Consider the following 23202-nt stretch of genomic DNA (forward strand, 5'->3'; position numbering starts at 1 on the left):
ATAAGAGGTAGCGATGGTGTATCTGAAGTAAAGGGCAATGGACTTGTCTTTCTTCATAAAAATTTTGTTTTTAAAAATGAGCATCATAGGCATCAAGAGACTGGGGAGTGACATGCCAGATTTATAACCTATTAGTAAGTTTTTAATGTTAAACTCTTTTTTTTCTTTTTTAAAGATTTTATTTTTTTATTTGACAGAGAGCACAAGCAAGGGGAGCAGCAGGCAGAGGGAGAGGGAGAAGCAAGCTCTCCACTAAGCAAGGAGCACAACTGAGGCACAATTCCAGGGTAATTCTCAAGAAAAAAGAAAGGAAATCAATAAAAGCACAGAGGCCGAAACACAAATACTATACTAATCAAAATTATTTCACACTGGCAGAACAAAAGGCATGCGAGGAATACTCTGGAGTTCTGCCTGCCTAAGTCATCAATCTGACAGTTACGAAAATTTGTTTTCATCAGATTCTGACCCCCTATAATTGGTTCAAAATTAAGTGGCAGTGACTCTGGATCATCAATGAATACCTATCACAGTCTGTCTTTGGCAAGTGGGTAACTCTGCTGACACCTTGCATGCATCTTTGCCTTCTATTTGATAAACGTGCTCTCTTGTTCTCAATGCGTTTCCTCACCATCTCTCTAGCTCTTTTGGTCCCTGAGGAACTATTTCTTTCCACTGCTTGTAGGCCTAAATATTAAAAAGTATTAAACACAAAAGTCATTAAATCACAAAACTGAAGGGAAAAAGCTAGAAATTAAGACTTTATGAATAAAATAAACAAGAAGCCAGTAATTTTTTTCTGCATTAGTCAAGAAAGGATTACCAGAAAGACAAGAGCGTTTATGATTAGGAAAATTTGTAATCACCAACAAGGGATTTAATTCCACTTAGAGCATAAGCCCTGTATTTATGTGTGCATAAATATTCAACTCTTTGTTCTTCACAGGCGCCTAGGATAGCAGTGGACAAGCAAAGGAAATGGAGCTCTTTATCATTTTGGAAGTCCTCTGTTCTTTCTACCAAAGCGATTACTAAGGTGGCTTTTGAACAATGTCTCTGAAATAAAGTAATAAGCTACCTTAAATGACTGAGGCAAAGTTAAATAGAACCAATATTGATAGTTTAATTAGCCATTTCCCCATTTTTTGGTGAAATTATTATAAAAAGTATCAAAGGAACAAGAAAGAAATACAAAATTTCCGGATGAAAGCATCCTGAAATGCTCCAATACTGTTTAGGTTTTAAGTGATAGATCATGGAAAAAAATGGCCTAAGTAGAAAATTACATTTAACCTTACAGGCACAGCTGTTTTCAGATGGCTACACAATTAATGGACAAAACATGTCATCTACATTTTAAAAAATCAAATCCCGAAAAAATTTCTGATGACTAATTACCTTTAATCTTGTCTATTTCAGTTGGAAAATGTTGAATATAAAATTCTCTATTTTGAAGTGATACTTTTGCCTATTCTTTTGTGCTTCCAAAAGGGAACGTTATTCATGATTTAATGCTTACTAACAATCAGTCAAAAGCAATAATAATCAATTTGTCTATGTTAACCATTAGACTCAAATCAGCTCTATACGGTTACATATTGTGAATCTTGAAAGGACAGGTTAAGGAAGGTGGTGGATAGTAAAAATATAGAATCATGAATAAAAGAATATTAAAATAGTATTGACTTTAGGAAGTTTAATGTACAGTAAATATTTAACAACTGCCTAGGTCAACTTTAAGTCAGAAAAGAGGGATATTATAAACCAGAAGTACTACATTCATTCTCTAGTGCTCTGGTTTACATCAAATATCAACCCCACCAGAGTACTACATTACTCATCAAACTATCCCATAAGAAATCAACATTTTATTAGGGTATAATTGTAATTGAAGGGCATTTGAAATGCATCTTAGAGTCTATTTTTTCAAAACTTAAAATTCAGAAGCTACTTTTTATTTATTTTTTATTTTTTTTTTATGATAGTCATACAGAGAGAGAGAGAGAGAGAGGCAGAGACACAGGCAGAGGGAGAAGCAGGCTCCATGCACCGGGAGCCTGACGTGGGATTCGATCCCGGGTCTCCAGGATCGCGCCTTGGGCCAAAGGCAGGCACCAAACCGCTGCGCCACCCAGGGATCCCTAGAAGCTACTTTTTAGATATATGTATGTGTGGACATTGATGGAGATGAATATATAATTACATCTCATACACATAATAGCAAAACAATCACTAATCATAGAACTACTACGCATAAAAGGCATTCCTGTGGGGTTGTGCCACTGTGGCAACAACTCTAGTTTTTCCTCTAAGCAGTCATTCTTGCTCAAGGCTTAGGGTATATAGATAAAGTTGGGTGATGAAATCTGATCTCTGAAATCCTTTCAGTAGCTCATCACCACACTTAAGAGTAAGTAACCGTAAATACACCATTTCTCAACTTCTAACTCCTGCTTTCCTCTTCAGCCTCATCTCCCACTCATCTACCATACCCAGTCATACAAAATTTCTTTAGGTTTCCCTGAATATGTGATACTTTCTTTCATTGCTAACATTATTCTCAGTTTGGTATATCAACGAATGACCTACTTTATTTAGCTAATTCTTATTTTTTAGGTCTCCAAATCAGGTTTGATTCTTCAGTAATATCTTATTCTTCTAATATGCCATGTACTGTGTAATTAAAACTGTCCAGTTATTGTTTACCTCATTTATCTGCCAGTCCCTTAGAAAAAGGATCCAATTTTCCTGCTATGCTCTCATGAACATTCAATAAGCAATCTGCTAAATGAACAAATCAGACAGGCTCTTGTGACCAGGCCAGCTCTCTGCTATCTAAATACAATCACAGATTTCAAGATTTTATTTATTTGGCAGAGACAGCAAGAGAGAGCATAAGCAGGGGGAAGAGGGAGAAGCAGGTTCTCCCCTGAACAGGGAGCTCAACACAGGGATGGATTCCAGGACCCTGGGATCATGATCTGAGCTGAAGGCAGACGCTTAACCGACTGAGCCAGCCAGGTGCCCCAAACACAAACTTCTAACACACAAGTCTGGCAATATCCAGGTCAATTATCTGCCTTTACAGTTTCTTAACAGTATCTTTCTGTTTCCTCTTACAGAAAGTTTCTAGCGTGGTTGGGGGCAGAGTCATAATCTCCTTCACTCTTTGAATTTTGAGGTCAAAATCAATTAGCGACAGAATAATCTCAATCAGGTTATTCCCAGCAGGAAAGTAAACTTCCCTTCAGCACGGGATCAAAACATTTCATTTCTCTCATCCACAATAAGAAGATAAAAATTGTATAAAGATATAAAGAAGACATAATTTAAATGAAATGAACCACAATTATCAACTAGAGACCTTTTGCAGAGCACACAGCAAATCTACTTTTTATTTAAGATAACCAAATGGTTAAACATATTAAAATTTCATTTGAAGGGAAAATTACTGCCCTTTGTGTATGCTTGGTTAAAAAAAAAAAGGAACAAGTGAGAAGTTAAAAAGGAAAAAAGCCAATAAGGTATATAATTAGTAAACAAGTACTAGCTCTCACTTAAGAAGAAAAAAAGAAAAACTATACTAAAAAGATGTACTTTATTCACCCTTACATTTATTACTGAGGGCAGAGATAAAAATAATGTAAAAATTTTCTGAGCTGAAATACACCTATACATTACTTTCAAGGCCATACCTCTAAACCCTGATAATACAACAAGGCTTACCCAGAAATGATCAATGAACAGAACATATTTGCCTTGACCATTCTCAAGAGTATCCTGGGTTTTTAAAAAAAAATACAGATGGGCTGGGGTAGGCAGGTAGGGGGAGGGGAAGTTTTATACTTTCAGACAGTGTTAAAATTAAACTTAGCCAATTTCTGTGGGTATGAAGTCTATAAGGAAAGTGGACTATGCTGATCTCTTTATCAGAGTTCTATTATAATGAAAATATGAAAAGAAATACATCTTTAGTCCTGATAGGCTGGAAGATAATATATTTTATCCTCTCACTCTGTGAAGTGGAAAATGAATTCTCGATGTACCAAATGTTGAAAGGCAAGTAGAGTTGTTATAAGATGTATGTCTTTGATGGTTTCCTTTTCTAACACAGGTTGTAAAATATAATACATATCATGAATAGTCCTAAGAATATTCAAATCCTATGGTAAAACTCACTAACATTGTTACTTTATCACTAAAACAAGTTATTAAAAGGTTACTGTACAGTCACTGTAAAGATAAAATAAAACAAACAATAATCATTATGATCTTTACATCTATGTTTCATTGGTACAGGATTTAGAAGCCTGAAGTGCCATTTTTCTTATTGAAGGAGGAAAGAATGTGAAGAGTAATTTTTTCCAGTAGAAAAGGAGGAAAACAAAAAGCTCCAATTAAATGAAAGTCAGTTACCCTCTATCTGAAATTGTATTTTATAGTGAATCATCAATATATTTTATACAGAAGTCAAGTTTACTTTTAAAAAATTATACTGCATATATTATGGAAACAGGAAATATATTAACTTAGGAAAAGCAACAAAAAAGGTGCTCTAAGTACACAAAGTCCATTCACTGCAATAAGTATCTTCCATAATTACCTTAGAATTCAATACAGTATAACACCATTTTTGCAGGATCCAACAGAAATTATAACTTAAGGAAATACATAATATAAAGAGTTTTTCTTATTTTAATGGTCTTACGGTCACATACCACCATAAATTTGTGATATTATTTTTAATAAAAGTTAATTATGACTGCATTCCACATCTTCACACAATTTTTTCATCTAAGAAATAAAATTTTCCTGGGAAAAAACAATGTTTCATATATTTTCAATTTTGTTATCAATTAGTACTATACACCTCAAAACGCAGAAAGATGAGATACAGAAACACAGGACAAGATTCCCCTAAAAATATACACAAGGGCAATTTCAAAGTTTTGTATATTTTATATTATTTTGTCAAGAAATATGTTTATTATACAGTAAGGAACAGAGATTGCCAGGGTACAGACTGGATGTTCAATGAGACATTAGCTCAATTAGAGGATTAGACCCTCAGTTCAATTATGACGTGACACTATTTTTAGGTATGCCAGACGCCTACATTTCTTGTTAAGATTTTTGCCGTGATGAATGATGGGACCATACATAATATTCTCTTCTCTATAACACAAATAATCTTCCATCAAAGATTATATACCTTTACATATTCCTTCCCTGGTAAAAGAGTAGTATGAACCTACAGGTTTTTATGTTTCTACCAACTGGTTCTTCTTTAATCTTTTATCCAATTTACAATTCTTAACTGCCTGGCAGTGAGTCACAACCTTTTAAAGTGATAGTGAGTACAAAAAATAAATAAGAAAAAATAAATAAATAAATAAATAAATAAATAAATAAATAAATAAATACAAAATTACTGCAGCAGAATAAAGAAAAAAATTACTTTTTCAGTGACCAATTCTCTGCCATCATTTGACGTATATTGTGTTTCTCAAATTTCAGTATTTTAATTAAAAAAATAAGTGAAAATAGGTAGAAAAAATACATTGTCAAGATGGTAAAGAAGATTATCTGACTCAAAAGACCACTGCCAAAAGAATAAATTTCCACCGGCAGTATAAATACCTTAAAAATCAAAATTTCATTAAATGACAACCACTGAACAGATTCTGCTAAGAACAATTTTTACTACATTACTTAAAAAGAGTTTTTTTAAACATCTGAATCTAATGAGGTATAAACCTAAGCCAAAAATTCATTTAACAAATTTACCAAGAAGATAAATATTAACTTTACTATAAATACGACAAAACAACTGAATCCTCTCACTTCTAAAAAAGATTATAGCATGAACAGTATCATATATCAAAATGAAACAGAAGTAATCCATAAACCCAACAATTCTATTTCTATGAATCTACTGTGTGGGGATTTGTACAAGCTTCAAAAGATGTATGTCTGAGGTTATAAACAGAAAATAGCCCAAATGTCCACTAATAGATGATTAAGTAAAATATAGGATCTACAATGAGTAACGGCAGTATTAAGAATATGTCAGCTAGTATGTATTTATTGGTGCTAAAACGTGTCTTTGGTCTCAGTACTGACTAAAATGAGCATCCATCTGTATACTAGGTACAATATAACAAAATTTAAGATAAACTCCAAACCTATACCTGTTAAGACTACACAAGGAGAAGTCTGACAAGCCATTGTGAATAAATGTTTCTGTAGGATTTGGTGGATATTTTTTTCTTTGTAGTTTAGATCTTGCTTGTATGCATGTGTGCTTAATCAACATATTTCATTTAAAAAACACATAGCTATTTTAAAAAGACTGGTAGAAGCACAATCAAGAGAAATGAACCAAGTATACTACCTTAAACGGTTGGTGTAGGTATCAACACAGGTCTTCATTTTGGCTAACAATGTACCAACAGAAGTTTGACATTCTGACTGTTCCTCTTCCTCTTCACCGTTCTCTGTAGAAAGAGGCAGCAGTAGGGGCACCATGGACGTACAAGAAGCAATGGCCCGGAGCAATTCCAGCAGAGCTCGATAGAGTGGCACATGTCTTGCCATGTCAAGAACTGTAAGAGGTAAAGGGGAAAGTATAAAATGAGAACATGTACAATTACAATGTAAAAGTTAAGTCCACACAGCCATATAACTTCTACTCAGACCTTTTTTTTTTTTTTTTAAGATTTTATTTATTTTGAGAGAGAGAGAAAGAGCACACACATGAGCAAGTGGGAGGGGCGGAGGGAGAAAGAGAATCTCAAGCAGATGCCTGGTTAAATGCAGAGTCTGACATGGGTCTGAATCACACGACCCTGAGATCATGACCCAAGCCAAAATCAAAAGCTGGACACTTAACCATCTAAGCCACCCAGGTGCCCTGCTCGCTCACTCACTCTTTCTTTCAAATAAATAAATCTTAAGAAAAGAAAGAAAGAAAGAAAGAAAGAAAGAAAGAAAGAAAGAAAGAAAGAAAAAGAAAAAAAGAAAAAGAAAAAGAAGAAAAAGAAAAAGAAAAAGAAAAAGAAAAAGAAAAAGAAAAAGAAAAAGAAAAAGAAAAAGAAAAAGAAAAAGAAAAAAAAAAGAAAGAAAGATAGATCTGGCTCTCTGCTCAGTGGGGTCTACTTCTCCCTTTCCCTCTTCCCTGCTTGTGCTCTCTTGCTCACTCTCAAATAAATAAATAAATAAAAATCTTAAAAAAAAAAAAAAAAAAAAAAAGACTAGGGATCCCTGGGTGGTGCAGCGGTTCGGCGCCTGCCTTTGGCCCAGGACGCCATCCTGGAGACCCGGGTTCGAGTCCCACGTCGGGCTCCCAGTGCATGGGGCCTGCTTCTCCCTCTGCCTATGTCTCTGCCTCTCTCTCTCTCTCTCTCTCTCTGTGTGACTATCATAAAAAAATAATAAAAGAAAAACAAAAAACAAAACAAAACAAAAAACAACAACAAAAAAGCCTAATAGCCCACATAATACTTTATAGCCAAAATTCATTAGTAATGAAATGGAATTTTATTTTCAAAATTAAATTGAGGGATCCCTGGGTGGCGCAGCGGTCTGGCGCCTGCCTTTGGCCCAGGGCGTGATCCTGGAGACCTGGGATCGAATCCCACGTCAGGCTCCCGGTGCATGGAGCCTGCTTCTCCCTCTGCCTGTGTCTCTGCCTCTCTCTCTCTCTCTGTGTGTGACTATCATAAATAAATAAAAATTAAAAAAAAAATTAAATTGAAATGACAAAGCCACTATAGCTCAGGCAAAATAAAATGATATGATCATAGTTTATCAAAGATACATAATTCAGTAGATCAACTGGTTAGAAAAAAAGAGTTAACTAAGATTTTTTAAAAGATTTCATTTATTTATTTGACAGATAGCAAGGGAGCACAAGCAGGAGGAGTGGCAGGCAGAGATAAAGGGAATAGCAGGCTCCTCCACTGAGCAGGGAGTCCAATGCAGGGCTCTGATGCAGGGCTTGATCCCAGGACTGTGGGATCACAACCTGAGCCAAAGCAGACACTTAACTTTAAGACTGAGCCACCCAGATGCCCCTATACTAACCTGTAATAATTACTAGTTCAAATGAAGTGTTTTTTTAAAACTACATGCATCCAAGAATGAATTCCCTACTCTAAGAAAATGTACTACTTCTAAGGCTTTTATAAGTTCTTTTGTTAGGTTTTGTGGGTTTTTTCCAACTTCCAACATGATTTTGTGAATTGTGTTAAGATAAAGAGCTAACAACATTTTTCCTTCCTTTTCTTTTTTTTTTTTTTAAAGTAAGCTCTATGCCCAGTATGGGGTTTCTGGTAAGAAAAAGAAAAAGGTTTACTACATTACTTAAAAGGAGTTTTTGTAAACATCTCAGGTCTCAGGACCCTGAGATCAAGAGTCATATGTTCAATCAACTGAGGCAACCAGGTCCCCTTAACAATTTTTTTTCTAATACCAGATATTAAATAAAGTTATTCCATAAATATTCACTGAAAACATGCTGCTAGATAGGATGAGAATACAGCAGTGAAGAAAATAAACAAAATCCCTCTCCTAGTGTAGCTTACATTCTAAATAGAAAAGGACAAATGAGTAAAATTTTCTTCAGATGCTAATAGGTACTCTACTACACAAAAGATTGAAATGGGGAAGGAGAATTGAAGGAGGGACCAGTACTGGGATTAGAGTATGGAGGGATGAAGCATAGGAATCCTGAACTTTATGTGGCAACTGATTAAAACAGTAAAATTAGTTGTGATGGTCTGAAGACAAACAGGGAGGCTGTTTAGAATGATGGAAGAGTAGGTCCTCATTTTCACACCTTCCAACAGTGATGCAGAAGACAGGGGTAGAAAAGTATGACTGCTTGTTCTTGCCTTATTTGAAATTTTACCTTCTATCTTAATCATATATAAAATTTTCATACATACTTGGTTATATTTAAAGTCTCTTTTCCAACCCATGGCCCTAATATTACTACTTTCTATAATTTGATAGTATAACATAGTATACTCTACTTTTCAAGAAAATTCAGTTAAAACCCAAAGTTACTAATCAATAGGCATAAAACCTGACATTAATACTTGTGAGGATACAAGAAAGCCAGACTTATATAAACAAGTAGACATGCAACTTGGTAATCAATTTGGCATTCCTTTTTAAAAATTTTATTTATTTATTCATGAGAGACACAGAGAAAGAGGCAGAGGGAAAAACAGGCTACATGCAGGGAGCCCAATGTGGTACTTGATCCTGGGACAGCGGGATCATGCCCTGAGCCAAAGGCAGACCTCAACTGCTGAGCCACCCAGGCGTCTCAATTTGGCATTATTTAATGCTCATATTTTATGACTTAGCAATACCACTTGTTACTATTTACCTAAAAAACACAGGTGATCAATATAACACTGTTTTTAGGGGCACCTAGCTGATTCAGTCGAGAGAGCATGTAACTTTTAAAATTTTATTTATTTTTACAATTTTATTTATTTATTCATGAGAGACACAGAGAGGCAGAGACATAAGCAGAGCAAGAAGCAGGCCCCCTGTGGGGAGCCTAATGGAGGACTCAACCCAGGACCCCAGGATCAAGACCTGAGCTGAAGGAAGATGCTTAACCACCAAGCCATCCAGGTGCCCTGCAACTCTTTTTTTAAAAAAGATTTTTATTTTTGAGCATGTGACTCAATCTCAGGGTCATGAGTTCAAGCCCCATGGTGGACATGGAACCTACTTAAAAAAAAGATTAAAAAAAAATACATAATACTGATTTTAATAGTGAAAGTTGGAAGCATTCTAAGACCAATAAATTAAAGGGTTAAATACACAATAATATCCCAATGACTCTATTCTATGTAGTATTTATAAAGAATATGGCAGATCTCCTACACCAGTATTTGAGTGACATAAGTTGCAAAATATGTAAAGAAACTCAAATATACTCGTTATGGTTGGTGAACTATGTAGGAATTCCTATGTAGGAATACGCAGAGGAAAAGATGAATTTCTAAACATTAATGTTGCATACACGAGTAACATTTCACACTGATTACCCTGACAAATCATAAAAGATTCCTGATAAGGCTATCATCTACTTTTTTTTAATTTTTAATTTTTTTTTAAAGTAAGCTATATACCTAGTGTGGGGCTCAAACTCACAATTTCAAGATTGAGAGTCCCATATTCTACCAACTAAGCCAGCCAACTGCCCCAAGGCTGCAGTCTATTTGGACCATTTTTCTCCTTCTCGACTCCTTTACCAGGCATATCACTTAGGTATATTTATGTCTAATCCTTTTTCTAAACAACATTTTTTTTTTTTGCGTGTGTATAACTGGAGAAGGAATTATGGCTCCCATTGTGTGTATGAGAAACTAAGATTTAGTAAGTTGTATGGGCAGCTAAATAGAATATAGCAAGACCAACACTGACGGTGAGGTACATCTAACTCTAGAGCTTTTTATTAAACCATGATGCCTCCTGTTCAATAGTAGTCACTGTTCACACACAGAGCTATTTAAATTTAATTCAAATGTTTTACATTACAGAATTAAAAATTCTGTTTCTTAATTGTACTAGCCACATTTTCAGTGACTAACAGTCACATGAGTCCATACTGGACAACACAGATACAAAATGTTTCCATCATAGAGAAAATTCTCTTGTATAACACCACCTCCAAAAACTAATAAATTCCTTATAGTCTGAAAAATATGTGGTATTTGTGAAGTATATGGGGTCTACCCAAAGAAACAGGTCTTTCTCTGGGAGTAGTAGATATCACATAGACTAAAAGGAACAATGACTTAGTAATTCAAAAATAACGGGCATATGGGCTCTGCTCTACCCAAAGAGATGGGTATATCTCTAGGAGTTGTAGGTACTGCACAGAGTAAAAGAATCTCTAGACTATATTCAAAAGAGTGTGAATATTTTGCTTCAGGTTTGTTTCAAAATCAGTGATATATACATGTACTGGATATACTTGTATAGTTAAGATATAGAATATTGAGAATATTAATCATAAACTAGTAATGGTACTTTCATGTAGAGAGAAGGACTAGGGTTGAGGGGGTAACATTAGGGTGAAACCCAGAGGCGGAGGCTTAAGTGTCTGAGCCACCCAGGTGCCTCTGCTTTCCAATGTTATTAAGTAACGTATACTGGGTAGCCCGGGTGGCTCAGTGGTTTAGCGCCACCTTCAGCCCAGGGCCTGACCCAGGATTAAGTCCCACGTCGGGCTCCCTACATGGAGCGAGCTTGCTTCTCCCTCTGCCTGTGTCTTTGCCTCTCTCTCTCATTCTGTGTCTCTCATGAATAAATAAATAAAATCTTAAAAAAAAAGTAATGTATATTTAAAGACTTTCCTCAGAGTTCAGTGTTTTTCCTAACATTCTTTTGAATGTTTATGTTTATGTTCCATATTACATTAACTATTAACTCCAGATAATCCATCCTACACTGCTCTGCAACATCCTATTGTTGGAAAAATTAAACCTAATAAAACAAAGCATGGCTTTTTATAAGTAATAATATATAATCTCCAATTAGAGAAGTAGCAAACTAAATTATATGCTAAACCACATCATATTAAAGTGGCTCCAAACATTAAGTGATAGGAGTTTATACACATATACACACACACACACACACACACACACACACACACACACACACAAAACCTTGTCTTAGAGGTTTAAAACAAGACCCTTTGCCAGGATAATCAATAGGATTAAAAATAAACACCAATTTTGTTCTTACAACAAAATAATTGATGCAACGTGTGTGTTTTTTTTTTTTAAGACTTTATTTATTTGACAGAGAAAGAATACAAGTAGAGGGAGTGGCAGAGAGAGAGGGAGAAGCAGTTTCCATTCCAAGGCCCTGGGATCATGACCTGAGCCAAGATGTTCAATCAACTGAGCCACCTAGGTTCCCTGAGGCAACACTGTTTTTATTAAAAGACAATAACCCTGTTGGATTAAACCTAAAATATTCTGATTATAAACTATTTGGTCCAAAGAATATGAAGAAGTAATTTGATAAAGGAAATTTTAAAGAAAATGAAAAAGCACATCTCCAAATGGCAAAACATTATTCTTACTCATCAGTTTCTAAGAATAAAGGTATAAACCACAGTACACTGATTACTAATCCCCAAAGGATAATAGGAATTATAAGCAATGTAGTCCTTTTCCTTTCTAAAATCGAAAGATGACTAAATAATACAGGAAATGATTCTGATTACATTATCAATAAATCACTAAAACCAGAAACTAACTCTGGTTAGTTTAGAGGTAATCTACCTCTAAAGGTGGCTTCATGTAAGATTTGTATAAATTTAGATATAAATTTAAATGACATGTGATCTTAATTAGGACTAGTAATTAGTGGTATTTTTTTTTTAAGTTTTAGGTTTTTTTTTTTTTAATTTTTATTTATTTATGATAGGCACACAGTGAGAGAGAGAGAGAGAGAGAGAGAGAGAGAGAGGCAGAGACACAGGCAGAGGGAGAAGCAGGCTCCATGCACCGGGAGCCTGACGTGGGATTCGATCCCGGGTCTCCAGGATCACGCCCTGGGCCAAAGGCAGGCACCAAACCACTGCACCACCCAGGGATCCCAATTAGTGGTATTTAATTGGTATTGCTATAAAACTTTCAATAATGCCTTTTATATTACAGGTTACTAACACCAAGCACTAAATTTTTTTCATAAGTACCCAAAAAAGGACACAAAAGAATGAAATGTCTGGACTTCTAGTCTAATATTATTTTTCTACTGCTTCTGCTTTACCAGAAAATAAATTTACACATTAAGGGCATATTCATGATGCTTTACAAAGAAAACTGGATACTTCTAAACAGAACACTACTGTCTCAAAGGTAAATAGTGATTATGATAACACTGGGAGCACACATGCCACACAAGAACTATTTAAGCACTTTATGTATATTAAATAACTCAATTCTCACAATTTCATGAGGTAAATATTATCCTCATTTTCCATATGAATAAAGTGAAGCACAGAAAGGATAAAAACTTTGCTCAAGGCTGCATAATCAGTGAAGTAGAGAGGACAGGATGCAAAAGCAGATGGTCCAGCTCTTTAGCCTACATCCTTAAGCACTAAAATATAATGCCACTCAAAGGTCACAATTTCAGAAAAAGCACTAACATGATTAACTACCACACAGAGAGAAAAAGTACTTCATGCATGGTGAAAAAAATTAGTATAGCTGGAAATTCATCCTAACAGTTTCCTTAAAGCACACTAAAAAAAAAAAAAATGTTAGTTGCCTTTAAGCTTTAATATTAAATTTTTTTATCAATAGATTTTTACAGCATGGTCTCAAATTTAGCTTTCTACTGCATTCACATGATAAAATGAAAAACTTAGCTCTTTATTTTAATTCTCAGGAATCTTGAAAGTGTGTCAGGATTTTTCTCCTTTTTTTTTTTAGATTTTATTTTTAAGTAATCCTCATATCCAATGTGGGTTTCAAATTCACAACCCTGTGATCAAGAGTCTCATGCTCCATCAACTGAGCCAGCCAGGGGCCCTGAGTGTCAGGATTTTCTGTCACTTTGTTACCAAAAAACTGTAAGTAGCCAAAAAAATCATGAAATAATTTTCAGATGAATTATTATTTTTATTTTTTAAATATTTTATTTATTCATGAGACATACAGGCAGAGACACAGGCAGAGGGAGAAGCAGACCCCCTGCAGAGGGCCTGAAGTGGGACTCAATCCCAGTACCCTGGTATCATGACCTGAGCAAAAGGTAGATGCTCAACCACTGAGCCACCCAGAGAGTCCCTATTTATAAGTCTTAAAATCAATTTATTGAGGCATAAGTTACAATCAATAAAATGAACTAATTTCCAATGTGCCTTTAATGACTTCTGACAATAAACACTCTGGTGTAATCACTGTCCAGATGAAGATACAGGATATTCTATCATCCCAAACACTTCTCCTTAGGCCTCTTTTCTCCTATGGCCAGCTTCAGATAACTCCTATGCTTTCATTGTAGAAAGCAGATAAACAGAAGAGAAAATCAACACCACCAAATTGGTTTTTTTAAAAAGAAATAGAAAATCTGAATAGCCCCTTACCAGTTAAAGAAACTGAATTAATTAGAACTCTTTTTATTAAAAAACTGCAGGTGGCTTTACAGGTAATTTTTATTGAACACTAAGAGAAAAATCATTTATTATTAATCTTGTTATATCCTTCAGAAAATAAAGGAAGTGGAAACAACTCATTTTTGAGGACAAAATTAACCTGATACCAAAATGAGACAAAGACATCACAAGAAAAAAGAAACTATGAATCAATACCTCTCACAAACACGGGAAAAAAATACAATAAAACACAACTAAGTGGGATTTTTTCTAAGAATGCAAGGTTTACTTAAATGTGAAAAGTCAAGGTAATGTAACATATTAATGGACAAAAAAAGAAAAGCCATTATGAGCAGATTAGCCTAACAAAATTCAAAACTCATTTATGATAAAACTCTAGCCAAAACAGGAATAGAAGAAAACCACCCAACCTGATAAACAGGTTCTATAATATCCCTACTTCAGTCATCACATTTAATGGTGAAAGAATGAATACTTTTCTCCCAAAGTCACAACTCCAACAACATGTAGACTGTACAAGAAAAGAAAAAGGCATACAAATTGGAAAGGAATAAAAATGTCTTTAATGTACATGGCTTGATTACTTATACAGAAATCCTAAAGAATCTATAGGAACTAGTTCGTGAGTTTTACACGGTAGTGGGATATCAGGTAAATAAATAAAACTCAACTGTATTTTAATATACTAACAGGAAAATGAAAAATTTAAAAACTACCATTTACAATTGCATAAAAAATGGAAGTGGGATAAATTTAACATAAATTTAAGAGTACATAAACACTACTGAGAGGCATTAAAGGAAAGCTAAACAGAGATATACAATGTAAATAGATCAGAAGACTCCGTACTATCAGTTCTCTCCAAATTGATGTAAAGACTAAATATAATTACAAACAAATTCCCAATTTGCCAAATGACTTTTGTTGGGGGTAGAAACTAACAAGATGGGCAGCCCCTGTGGTGCAGCGGTTTAGCGCCACCTGCAGCCTGGGGTGTGATACTGGAGACCTGGGATTGAGTCCCACGTCGGGCTTCCTGTATGGAGCCTGCTTCTCTCTCTGCCTGTGTCTCTGCCCTTCTCTCTCTGTCTCTATGAATAAATAAAATCTTAAAAAAAAAAAAAACAACTAACAAGATGACTTTAATATGCATATGGAAATTTAAATGCTCTGGATAATCAGAAACAATTATAACTGAATTTTTTTGCCATAGATTACAAATTTTATAATTAATGCATCTAAAAAGTAAGTAAACTCTTAGAGACAATTAATTAGCCCAATGCTCACCTTTTCAAACTGTTTGGCAGGACAAAGTAACAAAAAGAAACAAACAATACAATGATATTTTGACTAATGAATTCCCTAAAGGCAGAAAAATTCTCTGGTAAGAACAAACCAAAAATAGTTCATAAATCATACAAAGCCTGTTTGGCTTAAAAGCTAAGACTGGCAAAAACATTTCCACATAAAATTTCTATTCATTCCAGCCCATATAAAAGTTATAAGGGCTAAGCTAATAAACTCTGGTGTTCCAACATTAGTCTTTCTCTCTTCTCCATTGTGGTAGAAATAGCTAAGCTTTTTAAATTTCAAGTAGCTCCATACTTTTATCTTCTATAACAAATCTAGATGCCTGTTCATACTTCTAGCTATATACATACAATTATTAAAGGCTACTGATAGCCATTTCTGGAGGGTGGTAGATTAGGTAATCTATTTTTACTTTCTTCTTTGTGCTTTGAGGGATTGCTTAAGTTACTCACGGCATGGACAAAATGATGTCTTAGATTTGCTTTAAAACAATCTACTATGTTTATATATCTGTGTGTCTGTAAAGAATTGAGTGAGGATATAAATAAAAAAGCATGGCCAAGCTTTAACCTCAAATGAAGCTGGGTGATGGAGCTCATGGAGGTTCATTATGCTACAATCACTAGTTTTCCGTACTTTGAACTTTTCAATAATAAAAGATATTGTTAAATTGTCATAGTCATAAAGGGCAAAAAGTCTGAGAAATGTTCCAGATTAAAGGCAACGAAAGAGGTTACGTATGTAATATATGATCCTAGATTAAATGGTGGAAAAAAGCAATTTTTTTCTTTGCTATAGAGGACATGATTGGGACAATAGATGTGAAATACGAAAAATATTCGTGAATTAGAGGATTAGATGGTTGTATTAGATTATTAATTTTCTGTGCTGGGAAATTGGACATCCACATGCAGAAGAATGAAATTGGACCACTCTCTTTCACCATACACAAAGATAAACTCAAAATGGATGAGAGATCTAAATGTGAGACAAGAGTCCATCAAAATCATAGAAGAGAACACAGGCAACACCCTTTTTGAACTCGGCCACAGTAACTTCTTGCAAGATACATCCACAAAGGCAAAAGAAACAAAAGCAAAAATGAACTATTGGGACTTCATCAAGATAAGAAGCTTTTGCACAGCAAAGGATACAGTCAACAAAACTAAAAGACAACCTACAGAATGGGAGAAGATATTTGCAAACGACATATCAGATAAAGGGCCAGTTTCCAAGATCTATAAAGAACTTATTAAACTCAACACCAAAGAAACAAACAATCCAATCATGAAATGGGCAAAAGACATGAAGAGAAATCTCACAGAGGAAGACATGGACATGGCCAACATGCACATGAGAAAATGCTCTGCATCACTTGCCATCAGGGAAATACAAATCAAAACCACAATGAGATACCACCTCACACCAGTGAGAATGGGGAAAATTAACAAGGCAGGAAACCACAAATGTTGGAGAGGATGCGGAGAAAAGGGAACCCTCTTACACTGTTGGTGGGAATGTGAACTGGTGCAGCCACTCTGGAAAACTGTGTGGAGGTTCCTCAAAGAGTTAAAAATAGACCTGCCCTACGACCCAGCAATTGCACTGTTGGGGATTTACCCCAAAGATTCAGATGCAATGAAACGTCGGGACACCTGCACCCCGATGTTTCTAGCAGCAATGGCCACAATAGCCAAACTGTGGAAGGAGCCTCGGTGTCCATCGAAAGATGAATGGATAAAGAAGATGTGGTTTATGTATACAATGGAATATTACTCAGCAATTAGAAACGACAAATACCCACCATTTGCTTCAACGTGGATGGAACTGGAGGGTATTATGCTGAGTGAAATAAGTCAATCGGAGAAGGACAAACAGTGTATGTTCTCATTCATTTGGGGAATATGAATAATAGTGAAAGGGAATATAAAGGAAGGGAAAAGAAATGTGTGGGAAATATCAGGAAGGGAGACAGAACATAAAGACTCCTAACTCGGGGAAACGAACTAGGGGTGGTGGAAGGGGAGGAGGGCGGGTGTTGGAGGGGAATGGGTGACGGGCACTGAGGTGGACACTTGACGGGATGAGCACTGGGTGTTTTTCTGTATGTTGGTAAATTGAACACCAATAAAAATTAATTACAAAATAAAAAATTAAAAAAAGAAAAAAAAATGAAAAAAAAAGATTATTAATTTTCTATATTCTGATTACTATAATGTGGTTATGTAGTAGACAGCCTTTGTCTTTTGGGAAATAAATCCTACAACACTTATGGGTAACAGAGCTATAAAGTTTCACAATTGGAAAATGTGTATATATGTATAAAATTTATGCGTGTTTGAAAAAAAATTTTAAAAATTTATGCATGTTTGTATGCATGTATATATAGATAAAATGAAGGAAGGAAATCAGTATCAAGCTTTTATAAAGATGTAGGGGAAATGGCTACTCAATGTTACCGGCTAACATCTATAGAGTACAAGTTAAAATCTGGCAAAACAAAAAAATAAAAAGACACACACTTTTAATCACCAGTTCTAGTAATTCTAAAAATTAATTCTAACAATAAAATTATCAAGGTTACCAAAATTATAAAAGCAAAGGAATCAGTTTGTGCTTATCAGTATGGAGATGATATAATTACTAAATATCAATTGTGTGGTCAAAAAATGAAGATGTGCTCTATGATGTATTAGAACAAATTCCAAAGTATGTAATTTGAGGGTGGGGAGAAGCAGGAAATAGAAATGGGGTTGTATGCTATAGAGCCATTTTGGTAAAATATAATACAAAACAATAAAAAAGATAAGGATATGTATTCATATTTACTTGCTTTATACACACACAGGATCTCTATAAAAATATAAACAATTAGTAATAATGATTTTATCTAGGGAGCTCAACTGACTGGCTATGGGACAGAGGTAGGAAGACAACTATTTATTATGATATCATCTTAAAGCTTTTGAATTTTGAAACAAGAATACTTGGCTAAAGAGTAAGTATATAGTTTAATATTTAATAAAACTGACTTACAAGGAAAAAGCACATGATATTGTATATTTAGATAGGTGCTAAAATTACTTTCAAGAAATTAATGGATGTACAATACCCACTCTAAAGGTACAGAATATTTAATTAGTTTGAGAGCTTTAAAAATTTTACTTCGTTTATGGCACTTCAATTTTTCTGCCTAATTGGCATGATAGCATGAATTCAGCAGACCTAACCCGCTCTGCAGTAAAACTGATAAAAATTCTTTAAAAAAAAAAAAAAAAAAAAAAAACAACCCATCACTCAGGGTCTCTGGAAATGGCCCTAAGAGCATACAAAAAACTGAGAAAAAATTTATTCAAGAAACTCTACTAAGACAAAGAAAGAAAGAGAAGAGTCTGTAGTAATTGAACCAAAATCCTGCTCCTTTCCTCTTTTCAGATCAGCAATAAAGAAAATCCACTCCAGACTGGTAGAATCAGGGTTCCATCTCCCCCTAGTTGGAAATAGAAGATTGTCTTCCCAAGAAGTGGGAGATATCAGCTTTTGTCATCCTACCATTGGTTACTTGCTGTGGCTAGGTTCTAGGTAGGTATTGCTAAGAGTTAGATGCTTCCTTCTGTCCTGGTCCCACCCGGGACAGAGGACTCAAATAAATAATTCTGCGAAGGTATATAAATGGCCAATGAACACTTGAGAAGATGCTCAAGATCACTAGTCTTCAGAGAAATGCAAATCAGAACCACAATGAGATACCTACCACTGCACACTAAGATGGCTGTAATTAAGCTCAGGTAATAACTTACTAACAGGTAAACGTGCACCTCCACTCCTAGGTACATACCCAAAGGAATTGAAAGGAAGAACAGAAAGAGATATTTGTATGCTTATTATTGTAATGTATAAGCATTACTCACAAAAGGTGTAAAGAACCCAAATGTCTGTCAACTGATGAATGGATTAGCCAAATGTGGTAGATATCCAGCCATGATGGAATATCATTATTATAAATAGAAATCAAGTACTGATAAGAACATCAATGAACTTTGAAAACATTACAATAAGCATAAGGAGCCAGTTAAAAAATCTTTTGATCCCATTTATATCAAATGTTCACAATGATCAATTCTATATATAGAAAGAAAGTTAATGGTTGCTTAGGGCTAAGGGGTGGTGAGAGGACACCAGGATGACAGCTAAAGGGTATAGGATTTGTTTTAGAAATAATAATGAATGAATGAATCAATGAATGAATGAATGAGATAAAAATATTCTACATGACTGTGGCAATAGCTGTGCCTATCCATGAATATGCCTCAAATCATCAAATGGACACTGTAAGTGGGTGAATTGTATAGTAACTTATCTTTCAACAAAACTGTCATGAAAACCTTTATCTTTTTAGTTAGTACTTATTCACATATGATTATTTTCTTCAACTGCTTTATATTATTACTTTGCACATGAGAAAAAGAAAACAATAAATTTTATAAACATTTTCCCTAATGTGTTGTTTTAATTTTCAAACACATGAAAACATAGACATAAATACAACTTATACAGCCTCTTTCAACGTGGGATCAGCAAAAGAATGAAGCTTCAGAAAAGTCTTCCTTCTTCCATTAAAATTCTGAATAGCTTCCATTTCTACATTTAAATATTTGAAACATTAGAATTTATAATGATATAAATGTAGCCAGTTATCCAAAAATTTCCATTTGTAACATTTTATAAACTCATTTAATAAAGTACTGCACTTTTTATTCTTCCCAACCTGCTTCTACTTAAAATACAAAAGAGAAACAGAACAGAGCACAAATCATCCCAATAAAAACTCCAGTAAGTTATTTTGTGGATATTGGAGGATTCTAAAACCTATACAGAAAGGCAAGACACTCAGAATAGCCAAGACAATATTTAAAAAGAAGTCAAAGAACCACTACAACCAGACTCTAAGACTTACTATAAAGTTATAATAATCAAGATACTGTAGTATTGGCAAAAGAAGAGACAAATAGATCAATGGGACAAAAATTCTACCAAAAATCTGTGCATGAAGGTTTATAGTATTCATAACTGCCAAAGCCCAGAAACAATCAAGATGCCCTCCAAAGGTGAACATATAAGTAAACTGCTGAATATCCAAGCTATCAAGCCACCAAATGACATGGAAGAGCCTCAAATACATGCTGCTTAGTGAAAAAATGACAGTGAAAGAAGCCAGTGTGAAAGGTCATATACTGCCTGATTCCAACTATGTGACATTCTGGAAAAGGAAAAACTGGAGCTGTAAAAAGGTAAGTCGTTAGTAGAGGTTTCAGGGGAGGCGAGGGAGGCTGGGATGAATGGGGAGAGAACAGGGAGTGTCTTAGGACAGGGACTCTATTTTGTATGACACTATAATGGTGGAATGCATGACACTATGCATTTGTCAAAACCCACAGAACTGCACAAAACACAGTGAACCTATTATGAACTACTGCCTTATTTAAAAATGATGTACCACTATTACTTCATCCATTGTAACATGTACCACACTAATGCAAGATACAAGTAACGGGGTATTAGGAGGAGAAGAGAGAGGGAGTAGATGGGAACTCTGTAAACCTACAACTGCTTTTAAAAGAAAAGTAAGGTATATTAAATTAAAAAGTAAATACATAAAATTATAGTATTTTAGAGAAAATTATACAAGAATATTACTAATTCAAGACACAATGATTTTCAAAAAGTAGTTAAATGGTTGCAAGTTATCAAGAATAGCAGGGAAAACCACAAAATGAGAAGCTACCTGTCCACTTTACGGATAATGCTGAGGACAGCCTGGATTGCTAAAACTCATGTAAGAGGAGTCAGGGAAAAAGACAGGAAAAATTTACTAGTACTGTATGATTGATAATTGAAATTTCTTTTGGATCTAAAAATAAATGGGCATAGAGAAAATAAAATACCTCTTTTAAGTAAATGAAACTGGGTATTTACTCCTATTCAAATGGCATTTATTTCATTTAATTAAGTTAGTAGTAGTAGGAAGGGCCAACTGGGAATCTTAAATTATGAAAATAAAGTATCTTCTCCTCATATAAGGAATGGAAGCAAAAGCTGAGGAGACAGGAAAATAAGCAATGGACAATGAGACTGAGGAGAGTCCAAACAGTGTGAGACATAAAACCTTTGGGTCTGGGCAGCCCGGGTGGCTCAGCAGTTTAGCGTCCCCTTTAGCCCAGGGCTTGATCCTGGAGACCCGTGAACAAGTCCCACAGAGGGTTCCCTGCGTGGAGCCTGCTTCTCCCTCTCCCTGTGTCTCTACCTCTCTTTCTCTGTGTCTCTCATGAATAAACAAATAAAATCTTAAAACAAACAAACAAACAAAAAAACCTTTTGGTCTGATTTATAAAGAACTTTAAATAAATCTCATTGCTGCATCCTTTCTTATGCATTTTGCACTTAAAATGTCAAGGTTTTGTATGTTTGCATTTTTCCTGGCAACAATTAGTTACATAAACAAGTGTGCTCATCTTAATGTCGAAATCTAAGAGCCATTAACACATCTGGCAATCTATACTTATGTCTGGAACGTGGAACACATCCGGCAAACTATACTTATGTCTGGAATGTGGAACATGGTTATTAATATCTAATTTTGCATTATTTGTGTTTTTTAAAAAAATATTTCCAAATATAACCAGAGAGGAGAATTTGGAAAACTAAGGAAAAGCTAAATTATGTTCTTTTTCAGATATGCACTTTTAAACTAACATGGATGGGTGGTCAGTGAACAAAAGGAGTCCATAAATAAACTCTTAATGAAAACCTGCCTGTTAAAACACAGAACAGAGCAATGTTTCAATCTTGAATTCTTTAATCCTATTTTTCCCCCTGAAGAGTTGCATCAGAAAACCCTTAGTTGTCTTGATACTTTGATCCTTTTTATGCACGTGCTTCACTGTTATGATTAAATGTGACCAGCTGATAGAGAAAGAGGAAGAGGACAACACTTCTGCAACACCATGTCTGCAAGGGTGGCTTATTGCTCCTTTATTCAGAAGTAACAAGTGTGTGTTCAGTGACTGCTTACTACATGCAAGCAAAGTCACTATCTTCCTGATGCTCAGATATTTCCTGGTTGCTGAATTATGCAATGCCTGAAATAGACCTTAGAATTTTCAACAACTAAGGATACCGGTGTGTGATATCACTATAATTAGTCCAGTAAGAGAAATTTTCTAATTTAAAAGTAGTAATGAGGGGTGCCTGCCTGGGTGGCTCAGTGGTTGACCATCTGCCTTCGGCTCAGGTCATGTTCCTGGGTTCCAGGGCCCCCAAAGGGACCCTGCTTCTTCCTCTGCCTCTCTCTCTCTCTCTCTGTGTCTCTCATGAATAAATAAATAACATCTTAAAAATTAAATTAAAAAATAAAAGTAGTAACTAGTACTAGAGTAAAATTCTCATTTTCTATACTTGAAGCTATATATACATATATATATATTTAAAGGTTTTATTTATTTATTCATGAGAGACATATAGAGGCAGAGACATAGAAGGAGAAGCAGGCTCCTCACAGGGAGCCCAATGAGGGACTCGATCCCTGGACCCGGGGGTCACACCCTGAGCTGAAGGCAGATGCTCAACCACTGAGCCACCCAGGTGTCCCTGAAACTATATTTTAACAGAGAAAAAGACATTCAAATGGCTCAAAAGAAACAGAAAAGTTTTAAGATTCATCAGAC

At 35.0% G+C, this 23202-nt stretch overlaps 1 protein-coding gene across 16 annotated transcripts in view; it reads right to left on the bottom strand.

Moving 5' to 3' along the window:
- BIRC6 (baculoviral IAP repeat containing 6) overlaps positions 1-23202 on the bottom strand; it is a 228904-nt gene that overhangs the window by 35456 nt on the left and 170246 nt on the right. For all 16 annotated transcript variants that reach the window (XR_005987661.1, XM_041754078.1, XM_041754087.1 and 13 more), the window contains one exon: positions 6395-6605. Coding sequence is in view for 15 of the 16 variants with exons in the window: in XM_041754078.1 (XP_041610012.1) it covers positions 6395-6605 (211 nt within the window). In the remaining variant the exon portion in view is untranslated. The remainder of the gene's footprint in view (positions 1-6394; positions 6606-23202) is intronic.

This window comes from Vulpes lagopus, chromosome 5, assembly GCF_018345385.1.
Source record: "Vulpes lagopus strain Blue_001 chromosome 5, ASM1834538v1, whole genome shotgun sequence".
NCBI classification, from domain to species: domain Eukaryota; kingdom Metazoa; phylum Chordata; class Mammalia; order Carnivora; family Canidae; genus Vulpes; species Vulpes lagopus.